General features: G+C 45.7%; 1 protein-coding gene across 1 annotated transcript; it reads left to right on the top strand.

Moving 5' to 3' along the window:
* Nucleotides 1-6863: 6863 nt before the first annotated feature.
* On the top strand, nucleotides 6864-10588 carry LOC119361788. Its single transcript, XM_037626942.1, has 5 exons — nucleotides 6864-7117; nucleotides 8044-8150; nucleotides 8666-9523; nucleotides 9652-9810; nucleotides 9930-10588. Exons 3-5 carry the CDS (start codon nucleotides 8879-8881, stop codon nucleotides 10320-10322), a joined length of 1197 nt encoding a protein of 398 aa, XP_037482839.1. The 5' UTR covers nucleotides 6864-7117; nucleotides 8044-8150; nucleotides 8666-8878; the 3' UTR covers nucleotides 10323-10588.
* The last annotated feature ends 1319 nt before the right edge of the window (nucleotides 10589-11907 follow it).

Below are 11907 nucleotides of genomic sequence, written 5' to 3'. Positions count from 1 at the left end.
GTTGCCGGCGAGGTGGTTCGGCGGCGATGCGCGGGCGCCCCGGTCGTTGGAACAGTGGGGAGGGAGACGACCGGGAGTGGGGGCTGGGCCATCTGGGCTGGCTAATTGGGCCGACCACTTCGGCCTAAGGCCCAGTGAGGGGGGGTCTTTTTATTTTTTCTTTTACAAGCTTTTGTATTTTCTGTTTCTGTTTTATTTTACCAGCAATAGTTTTGCAATAAATCAAGCCACCAAATGACCTTGTATAAATGTGGAGCTTGGCCACATAAATACTATGAAATATTCTGCAGTGCCACAAAAAGTTTGTGCAATTTTGGAATTCATTTGAATTTTTCATAAATAGGATAGCATTTAAAAATGCTGAAATGATGCTTCTATGAGGAATTTGAAATGAGATATTATCCCAACATGATTATCATTGCAAATCACAGTAGCTTAGCATCATCATGGTGGATTACTGTAGCATGATCCTCGGTGTGTTAAACGCCGGCCCGTCCCGGCCCAGGGTGGGCCCTCTCCGCCGACCAACCGGGCAGCGCCCCACCGCGCCTGCCCCGCCGCCCGTCTACGCGCGCCACCGCACCGGCGACCGCCCGGAGCCCGCCGCCTCTCCGCTCGGCATCGCGCCGCCGATCTGCTCTGACGCTGTCTGCCGCCACCGCCCGCCGGCGCCGTCCTCCGCCGCCTCTCGCCGACGCAATCCGGCCACCGCGGCCACCTCGCCGTCCGGCGACCTCTCCCTCCTCCTCGGTTGGCCGGATCCGCCCCTCTCCGGCGACTCCCACTTCGGCCACCGCGTTTAATAGTGATTCCGGCGAACCTCGACTTCCGCGCCGATCTGGATCTGGATCTCGGGTTGACTTTTGCCCCAATTCCCAGTGATTTTTGCATTTTTCATCGCATCATAACTTTGCACCCGTGGATCCGTTTTGGACGTGTAGCATATCAAATTGTTCGTCTCGACGAGCACTTCATTTCATCTCATTGCATCATGTTCATTTGAGCTCATCTTGCTGTCCTAAATGCTGTTCCAAGAGTGCTATGTGATGTTAGTTTCAGATTCTTATCAGTAATTGGACATTTGTCATTTTTGCCATGATTGATGTGTACCTCCTATGAACTTGAGCCCTACATGTGTTTTGAAGTATGCCATGCCATCTTTACAGGGGTGTATGCCATGTATTTTTGTGATCTTTGTGGTGACTAGCACAAGCATGCAAAGTAGCTCTCGTAATGTTGCTGATTTCAGGGACTTAGAAATCTTCTAAGTCTGTGTCCTGTCAATATTTTTATGCCATGTATTCTTGTTGCTACAGAGTGATCCATGTCTCTTTTGAGCATGATCAGTAAGGATGTTTTGTAGATATTGTTGTGCTCTTTCCATCCATGTCTTTGTTTGCAATTATGGAGCACCCTAGCATGACCAGATCTTGCTCTACTTTTACTATAAAATATTCCTGGCAGACTGTTTACATGTTAAGCATTTTTGCCGAGCTTGTTGTAGTTGATCCATGCATGCTACGTTGTTGTTCTTGCCATGCTTAGCTTCTATGCCATGTCTACTTACTGGGTGTATGCTTAGTTTGTCATGCAATGTCTTGTGGTGAGTGCATCGAGCTCGTAAACATGCCTATTTAATATTTGTTTTGCCATGTTCCAGTTTTCTACTAAGTCTGAATCTGTTAACGATAATTGCTATGTTCACATGGTTGCCATTGTATTTTCTGATCCCTTTTGGCTTATGGTCAGTAAGGGACTTTTGTTGTATGCTTTGAGTAGCTTCATGCCATGCCTTGCTTTGCCATGATATGTTCCTGTAGCATGTAGTTATCTTGCTCTCAACTTTGCTTCCTGATGTTAAATTCCTGACATGTTAATTTCACTAAGTCTGTAACCTGATATCTTTTGCCCTTTTGCCATGCTTGTTTGAACCTGCTATTGTGTGATTTAGCTGTAGCTCAGTGTTCATCTTTTGTCAAGCATATTGAGTGGATCACTGCCATGTGCTTTGTTGCTATGTTAGAGTGCAATAGCTTATTGTTCTTGATGCATTTAGATGGCCTCGTGCTGTTAACCGCAGTTCGGTGCCATATTTGTTTTGCTTGCCATTTCCAAACCGTGCATCCGATTCCGGTGATCTTTATATTGATTTCGACCGAAATCAACTCATCTTTCCAGCGGCACTCTTGGTTTTTCCAAGTTGAGGCCAGGTTCAATCTTTTACTTCCGAAGAACGCATATGCATTGCATATCACATCCCGCATATCATGCCATGTTTTGCATCATGTTGCTTGCGCATTGCACCGTGGTTGATTGTTGTTTCCTTTGCTTGTATTCTTGTCTTGGGTAGAGCTGGGAGACGAGTTCGTGTTCGAGGAACCCGTTGAGTACGTTTACGGGGATCAAGCTTTAGTCTTCTCAGAGAACTTTGCAGGCAAGATGACCATACCCTCGAAATCACTTCTATCTTTGCCTACTAGTTGTCCGCTCTATTTCTATTCCTTTGCTACGATACCTACCACTTGCTTTATCATGCCTCCCATATTGCTAAGCCAAGCCTCTAACCCACCTTGTCCTAGCAAACCGTTGTTTGGCTATGTTACCGCTTTGCTCAGCCCCTCTTATAGCGTTGCTAGTTGCAGGTGAAGATGGGAGTTTGTTCCTTGTTGGAACATGGATATTTGTTGGGATATCACAATATCTCTTATGTTAATTAATGCATCTATATACTTGGTAAAGGGTGGAAGGTTCGACCTTATGCCTGGTGTTTTGTTCCACTCTTGCCGCCCTAGTTTCCGTCATACCGGTGTTATGTTCCTTGATTTTGCGTTCCTTACACGGTTGGGTTATAATGGGAACCAATTGACAGTTCACCTTGAATAAAACTCCTCCACAAGGTCCAACCTTGGTTTTACCATTTGCCACCTAGCCTCTTTTTCCCTTGGGTCGGCCAACCCAAGGGTCATCTTTATTTTAACCCCCCCTGGCCAGTGCTCCTCTGAGTGTTGGTCCAACTTGTTAGCCGCCGGTGGCCACCAGGGGCAACTCTGGGTTGGCCTACCGGAAGTTTGGACAATCCGGTTTGCCCTGAGAACGCGATATGTGCAGCTCCTATCGGGATTTGTCGGCACATCCGGGTGGCTTTGCTGGTCTTGTTTTACCATTGTCAAAATGTCTTGTAACCGGGATTCCGAGTCTGATCGGGCCGTCCTGGGAGAAGGAATATCCTTTGTTGACCGTGAGAGCTTGTGATGGGCTAAGTTGGGACACCCGTGTAGGGTTTTTGAACTTTCGAAAGCCGTGCCTGCAGTTATGGGCAGATGGGAATTTGTTAATGTCCGGTTGTAGAAAACCTGAAAGTTATCTTAATTAAAATGCATCAACCGCGTGTGTAGCCGTGATGGTCTCTTTCCGGCGGAGCCCGGGAAGTGAACACAGTGTTGGAGTTATGCTTGAACATAAGTAGTTTAGGACCACTTCTTGATAACTTCTAGTTCACGACCGTGCTTTGCCTTCTCTCCTCGCTCTCATTTGCGTATGTTAGCCACCATATATGCTAGTGCTTGCTGCAGCTCCACCTCATACCTTTTCCCTACCCATAAGCTTAAATAGTCTTGATCGCGAGGGTGTGAGATTGCTGAGTCTCCGTGACTCACAAATTACATCCAAACCCAGTTTGTAGGTGCCGATGAAACCGTGCAGGTGATGCAACCAAGCTCAAGGAGGAGCTCGAGGAAGATCGTGTTCGTTGTGTTGTTCCGTTTCCAGTTGATCAGTAGTGGAGCCCAGTTGGGGCGATCGGGGATCTGTAGCATTAGGGGTGGTCTTCTTTTATTTTGGTTCCGTAGTCGGACCTTGATTGTATCTGGATGATGTAATGCTTTATTCATGTATTGTGTGAAGTGGCGATTGTAAGCCAACTCTGTACCTCTTTCTTATTCAGTACATGGGATGTGTAAAGATTACCCATCTTGCGACATTGCCTTCAATGCGGTGATGCCTCTAAGTCGTGCTCCGACACGTGGGAGATATAGCCGCATCGAGGGTGTTACACCCCCCATATCCAGCCCAAATATGGGGCAGATATGGGAGCACCCGGGCGTGCCCAGGCATGCCCTCCATGTCGGACCCGACAAGCCGACCTCATCCCAAATTGCACCAAATCCCCCCTGAGCTGCCAGATCCATTTGCTCTCTCATCTCTTCTTCCTCCTCCGTGACGTCCGGCTCGCAGCTCCGCCATCATGCCCGCTCCGTAGCCGTTCCCAGGCTCTCCGACCCCAGCTCCGGAAGAGCGCTCCCGTCCTCGCCGCGGGGGACATTATCGCCGGCCAGGACGCCGCCGTGGTATGTCCAGCAACTCTCCGGCTCCGCCTTGCACTTGATGTGTTCGACACATTGACTGACCCGAATTATTGTGATTTTGTTAGGTAAATGGTGGATTCTGATGCTACGTCGGACAAGGAGTATGGACCGACAGAGCTTGACCAAATGATTCAAGATGAGTTCTTCTATTCATCGTATTCGGACGAAGAAGTGGACATGATCATGCTCATGAGCATTCAATAGGAAATGGACCGGCAAGTGGAGCATAATCTCAACTTCAAAGACTCAATCAAAGGGAGAAGAGTGATCAACCGGGACAGGGTGTCTAGGGCAAAGCTGCTACATAATGACTATTTTGCTCCCAGGCCTGCTTCCCTGGATGATCCATGGTTTCGTCGCCATTTTCGCATGCGGAAACCATTGTTTTTGCGCATTATGGATGGAGTGGAGGCACATGACAACTACTTCAAGCTGAGAAGGGATTGTTGCAGCCAACTCTCTTTCTCGGACAAGCAGAAGTGCATGGCTGCTCTGTGGATGCTTGCACTTGGTACTGCTGCAGACGCCTTTGGTGAGATGGTCGGGATGGGGGAGAGCACGTGCCTCAAGACTACTGCCAAATTTGCTCGCGCCGTGATTGAGGTGTTTGGACCGGAGTATCTCAAAGAACCAAATGAGTAGGACACGGAGAGGTTGTTGGCTATTGGAGAGGCAAGGGGGTTTCCAGGAATGCTCAGATCAATTGATTGCATGCATTGGCAATGGAAAAACTGCCCCAAAGGTCTGGAGGGAATGTATCAAGGTCACACCAGAGAGGCCACCATCATACTAGAAGCGGTTGCATCACATGACTTATGTATTTGGCATGCTTTCTTTGGAATGCCCAGTTCTCACAACGACATCAACGTGCTTCAATGATCTCCGGTGTTCAAGAGGCTTTGCAATGGGGAATCGCCGCCCTGCAACTACACCGTCAATGACCGAGACTACAACATGGGGTACTATCTTGCCGATGGTATCTATCCTCAGTGGCCAGCGTTTCTGAAGACCATATTCGAGCCGCGTGGCAATAAACAGAGCCACTTTTCAAGAATGCAGGGAGTGGCTATGAAGTAGTTTCAAATAAAAACTAGAGGCCTCTCGAAATAGGCTTTTGCCCCGCTATATTAATATAGCAACCACCTGATACAAGTGTGAGATCATTGCTGGGGCAAACAACACAAGCACGCCCAAACGAAACAAAAAGAGAAAGAAGAAAGAAACTAATGTCAACAACGTTGGATAGACGAAAACAATGATGATCCGCAACCGTTGCGCCATTCGGATAATTCCCACCACGCTCCTAGCACTTCGAACCACCGAATACCAAGCAACACCTTCAAGAAGAAACACGACGGCGACGACGACGCTGCTGCCCGGATTGGTCCTAGGGTTTCTCCCGATGCGTGGAGGGGTATGGGGAAGGGGAATACTTGATGCCCTTCAAGAAGGAACGGTGGCACTCACGGGCATCACTGAGTCGGTGCCGGCCAAGCCGACAAGGATTTTTGCCATCCGCCAAACACGCACAGCGCCGGACGATCTGTCGCGCTACACCAAACTTGCCGCCCACCAACACGCGCCACCACGGCCTTGCGATCACCATCGCCGTCTCACCATGGCAAACGTTGTCAGACCGACGGGGTCGAGAGGAAACAACTGAAAATGAGGAGCGGCAAAGTCAGCAGCCACGCGAGAGGGGAAAATATTTTGTGGAAATTTATACAAGTTTGCATAAAATTTATACAAGTTTGTGGAAATATTTTTGAATTGACAATATATTTTGAAAATCGTGAACATTTTTTGAATCAGGCGACATTTTTTTGAATCGCCCAACATTGTTTGAAATTCATGAACTTTTTTTACAACAATTTTTGTGAAATGCATGATCTTTTTTCAAATTCATGGACATTTTTTGAATCATCGGGTATTTCTTGAATCGATGATATTTTTTTGAAATTCATAAATATTTTTAGATTTTGTTAATGTTTGTTCAAATTCACACAAAATATAATACGTGAATGACTTTTCATAATCATGGACATTTTTTGATTCCCCGAACATTCGTTTTCAAAATCATAACATCTTTCTGAATCGTCGAACATTTTAAGAATTTTTTATCATTTTTTCAGTCGTCACATTTTAAAATTTTGGAACTTTTTTGAAATCCCGTAATACTTTAAAGAAGAAGAAAACAAAAAGAAAGAGGAAAAACAAAAAGGAAACAAATACATATATATTTTTTGGAACAAATACATAAATAAAACAGGGGAGTCCCTCCCCGCACATAGGCCGGTCCAGAAGGACACGCGGGGTAGGGTGGTGCGCGTTGGTTCGCCAGCGCGTAGCGCGGTAAATAGGAGGTCCCTCCATTTGGCGCCTTGGACTCCCAAACAACGTATGGGCCAATCGAGCGAGAGCAACAGCAGCAGGCCCATCTCCGTTGCTTAGGTAGGGTTCTCCCACTGCGCTCGTGCCCCCCTCCTGCCCGTCTCTCTCCCCGCGGCGGAGTCCTGCCCTGTCCTGACCCTCGCTCCCCGCGCCACACAATCCTCGCGCCTCGCGTTGTTTGGTTTGAAATCCAAACTGGACTTTGAGCGATCGAGCGAGAGAGAGAGAAGGAGGCTGCGAGAACGAAGTATCCCTGATTCTCTGCGACCGCACAATGGGACTAGCCGAGCTCATCATCGCCATGAAGAAGCGTCGCCAGCAAATCCAGGCCGGCAGTAGTAAGCCGGCAAAACCCACACCAGGTACACTACTCTATCGCCGTTTCATCATGGAGTCTAAAATACGGGATAAAATAAGCTCTTTCTTTTGTTATCTTATCCCACACGATGTTAGATCTGATTTTTAGTCGATTTGTCATAAAAGTATTGATCGTTGATTGTTGTTTGTGATGAGATAGCAATTATACCCTCAAACAACAGACCCAAATATAGTGAGCAACTGAGCATCATATATGAGACTTGAGAGGTGCCACCTGCCATCATGGTAGCCCATGACTCTGCGAGTTTGGAGATGAAACTAGGGAGTGAGTAGACCTTGGAATAATCAGATTGCAGATTTAGCATTGTTCCGCACCTCACCACAGATCTTCTTAATGTTGATTGTGTTAGACTTCAGCGCAGTTGAAACACCAGCTTTTCGGATATACCCGCCCAAGACAACAAAAAAGTACAAGTAGCAAAGACAATTTCAAAAGGTGTCTTTGTCATCAGGGAGTGTTTCAGTCTGCTAGTTCTCCAGCCCAGCTACTTTTGAATCCCATCTTGCATTTGTTAACTCATTTGCTGATAAAGTATTGATTGTCTATTGTTGTTTGTGATGAGATAGCAATATACCCTCAAACAACAGACCCAAATATAGTGAGCATCATATGAGACTTGAGATGTGCCACCTGCCATCATGGTAGCCCATGGCTCTGCGAGTTGTGAGATGAAACTGGAGAGTGAGGATAGCAGTGGAGATTGCAATGTTCTAGACAAAACTGTCTTTGCTCAATTGATGTTTTCCTTAATTGAAACAACTTTTTAAGCGTTTGTCTTATTGTGCAAAAGTTACATAATGGAAAAAGTAGAATTTCTGTGTCTTCATTAATTCATGCACTTGAGTTTAATTTGTTGCTTTCTTCTAGTGTCTGCATAATTAATTCATCATCGTGCATGATGTATTGCAGGTATATCGATCCCTTCAGGGTCTAAAAGGACAAGGTCATCCTGTGAACAAGACGACTATTCTCAAGGCACCAAAACAATGCGATTTTCAGGGCCAGCCCTTCCAGAGGTGCGGCATAGATAGAATGCTGAAATGAAATACTTGTACTGCAATAAGTATGCTCGATCAAACTAATTAAGTAGCCTATATGTTAAGGTACTTCAGAAAGAAGAAATGATCTCTTGTCTTTCTAGCTTCAGACTGCAATAAGTATGCTCATTCAACCTAAAAGCGGTCAGTTTTGATTAATTGGAGCACTAGTGCGATATTTCTGTATTCTTGAAGCATTTTACTTCAACTAAATTTCTGCAAGGTACAAAGAAGAGTTTCCGCTTCCTCTGCACTTTCTGCTAGCTTCAAAGTTCACACCAGAATATTTATTTCACTATTGTGCCTTTTAGGAATAAGTAATAGCCCTGTTGGGGAATCAGGTGACCTTTTTTTAGGAAGCAACTAATGTTAGAAGGGAAAACACTTGTTGATGTAATACTTAATTTTCCCGCTGCTATAATACTTTGCACTGAGCGCCTGGCGTGTAATTTACTCCATCAATTAACTTTTTTCTCCCATCCTTACTTTTTAAGGATATCTGGTGTCATATACATGCCCTACTACCCTTGCCTGATGCTGCCTGAGCTGCCTGTGTGTCTCGTGAATTTTTACATTCCTGGAGATGCCGCCCCAATCTCACGTTCAGTCAGGAAACACTGGGCGTAAACCTCACCTTCTGTGAGAGAACACTGAGGACTGGAGAAGAGAAACTAGCTTTGAAGTTCACCAAAATAGTTGACGAAATTATGAAAAAACACACAGGCGTTGGTGTGAAGACATTCAAGCTTCAGTACTGTGGTTCTCGTATCTACACCAGTCGCCTCAAAAGTTGGTTTAAGATTGCTGTTAATCCAGGGCTTGAAGAACTTGTATTTTCGCTGCCTGAAGTATATGATGCAAAGTACTACAACTTCCCAAGCTCACTTTTATTCAATGGAAGTGGAAAATCGATTAGTTATCTAAACCTCAAAGGTTGTGCCTTCCATCCCGTGGCTGGACTTGGTTGCTTGAGAAAGCTGCATCTGTCTCGGGTACACATCACTGGTGATGAGTTATGGTGCCTTCTTTCCAATTCTCTTGTTTTGAAGGAGTTGAATCTTAGCCAATGCAATAAGATCACTTGCCTGAAGATACCGTGCCTGCTAAACCAGTTCAACCACCTGACAGTGTTTGGATGCAAAACACTGGAACTGTTAGAGAACAAAGCTCCGAATCTTTGCACAGTTCGTATTGATACTACTCTCGTACGACTTCCATTTGGAGATTCATTGCGAGTGAATAACCTAGAGATGTTGTGGGCCTTTGAGTATAACCTCGTTTATTATGCCCGTGCTAATCTTCCACGGATTATGCCAAATCTTGAAACTCTTGGCATTTCTTCAGCTGGCGAGGTACATTGAACTCTATATTTATTATTTGAAGAGTAACCAGCACTATTATTTGATTAGCCATTGTTGATGTTGCTGTTGTAGTAATAATCATGTCTTAGAATATAATTAATCTACATGCTTTTATGCAGGTTCTTAATACACCAATCGTAACTGCCAAATTCCTGCACCTCAAGCTATTGGAGATTTGTCTCTCTGTTGCAGAAGGGGCCTTTTCCCCAGCTTATGATTATTTGTCTCTAGCTTTTTTCCTGGATGCTTGTCCTGTGTTGGAAACTTTCAAATTGTCTGTAAGTCGCTCTTCTGTCTTGTGAAGGTATCTTATACCTCCTCCATCCCAAAATCTTATATTTTGGGGCGGAGGGAGTATACAAGGAACCGGTAATTCATGTATGTTATACCTGTGCAGGTATGGCAGACTCGCATGAAGCATGATCCTGTATCTGGGGATTCCTCTCTTCTCAGAAAGATGCCAGGACACCACCACGCCAGCATCAAGAACGTGAAGATCGATGGCTTTTGCTCTGCAAAGAGCATGATTGAGCTAACTTGCCATATTCTTGACAATGCAACATCACTTGAGAATCTTAAACTGGACCCCATATATGTTGGTGGTTATGAACATGTTGATAGGTTAACTGTCCACGAAATTGGTGATTGCAGTCCTCATACAGGACAGCGTATGATCAGAGAAGCCCACAAAGCAGTTTTGGCTATCGAAAAATACATCATTGGGAAGGTCCCCTCTAATGTTAAGCTAAATATCAAGAAGCCATGCAGTCAGTGCCATTCTGTCAAATGATTGTGACCATCCAGTGTTTTTATTTTATATAATGATGATGCTGTATGGGTTGTGCCTTTTTTCGTTGTAGTTATGTCAATTATTAATTCTCAAGCCTTGTAATATTTATTACTACATGAACTTTGTTTTACTTTTTGAACTATATTATCACAACTGGATAGTTTGAATGGTGAAAACAAAGAGTAGTGTGACACCTATATTTATTTATTACTGACACTGATAGGCAAGGGAAACGAAGCTTTGTTTCACCATTTTTTTTGTTGATATATACTCGGATAAGGTCACGTGTGTCCGTAGAAGAAATCTAGTCTTTACTGGTATAATATAATGAAGTCTTCGGAACAATATGTTGGTTGTTCTAGATGTCTAATCCAGGTATCATGGCTCAAAGCTAACCATTTTCCATGGATTGGTTCAAGGTTTTGCATCCTTGAAAGGTCAACCTAGCATTTCAGTTCCAAGGCTTTGATACAAGGGATAAGTATATTTTTCTTCCTTCAACTCTTTTGAAAGTATAGCAATGGTCTCTCGACTTTAAAACCAGCAAAACTTAGTTCTCCAACTTTTAAAACCGGATAAGTTTAGTCCCTTAACTTTCAAAACCGGATAAGTTTAATCCCTCGCCTCGCTTAGGATGATTTTCTGCTGATGCGGTGTGGTTTTTGACTCGGACATGTGCACGAAAGGTGCTCGGTATAATGCTCAGCGAGCGCCAGTGCGTGTCGACGGCGCCCGGCAGTGTGTGCAACGAGCAAATACGGCGGCGCCTGCAGGCGTGCTCCAGGAAGGAGCGCGAGCTGCGCTCCACATGCGCGCGAGATTAAGGTGCTTGGCCCGCTTTGCATGCGTGTGGCGGCCAGTCGATGCTTCCACAGAACACGAAGTGCAGACTAGCTACTGGAATATATGTGAATGTATGTATTGATTCAGCCCGCCGAAGATGCAAGCGAAACACAACGAACATGCTGATCCAATCTTGCCCAGAATACACACGGGCGTGATGTGTTGCTCCCTGGACTGCATCTTACACGCCGCTACAAACGATCGGATGCATGGCCAACACCGTCAGTGGAGGTGCCCGCGGAGGGCTTGTCCGAGCTCGCCGCCTCGAGCTCCTCCTCCTGCTCAGGCCTCCTGTCCAGAAGGTCAGCGGTGTCTCACCGGGCGCAGGCTGCAGCTCGACGGCCCGTGCAACAGGGAGGCCAAGTCACTCTTCTGCCAACGCCATGCCCTGGATCGCCGAGCTCCTTTGGCCGCTCGAGCGCTTCATCTCCGCCGCATGACCGTCATGGACGACGCTGTCCGGCTTCTCATCCGAACTCGCCGCGCCTGAGAGTACTGGGGACCCTTGGTGACATGCACTGCGTTTTGAAAAAAATGACATGGAGTGTGACGTGGCGGTCAAACCTAGGTGACGTTTCAAGTTTTTGGTCAAAACCATGTCCACATCAGATTGAAACCACTCGAAGCGGTATGAGGGACTAAACTAATCCGGTTTGAAAAATTGAGGGACTAAGTTTTGCTGGTTTTGGAATTCGGGGACTATTTCTATACTTTCGAAAGAGTTTAGGGACAAAAAATATAC

The sequence above is a fragment of the Triticum dicoccoides genome, chromosome 1A (assembly GCF_002162155.2).
Source record: "Triticum dicoccoides isolate Atlit2015 ecotype Zavitan chromosome 1A, WEW_v2.0, whole genome shotgun sequence".
NCBI classification, from domain to species: Eukaryota; Viridiplantae; Streptophyta; class Magnoliopsida; order Poales; family Poaceae; genus Triticum; species Triticum dicoccoides.
The sequence above is the reverse complement of the archived record's forward strand: the minus strand, read 5'-3'. Positions and strand labels throughout refer to the sequence as shown.

Coding starts and splice junctions, on each gene's coding strand:
- LOC119361788 (XM_037626942.1), top strand. CDS start 8,879: ATGAAAAAACACACAGGCGTTGGTGTGAAGACATTCAAGCTTCAGTAC. Junction 9,524..9,651: donor GCATTTCTTCAGCTGGCGAG/GTACATTGAACT, acceptor GCTTTTATGCAG/GTTCTTAATACACCAATCGT. Junction 9,811..9,929: donor TGGAAACTTTCAAATTGTCT/GTAAGTCGCTCT, acceptor ATACCTGTGCAG/GTATGGCAGACTCGCATGAA.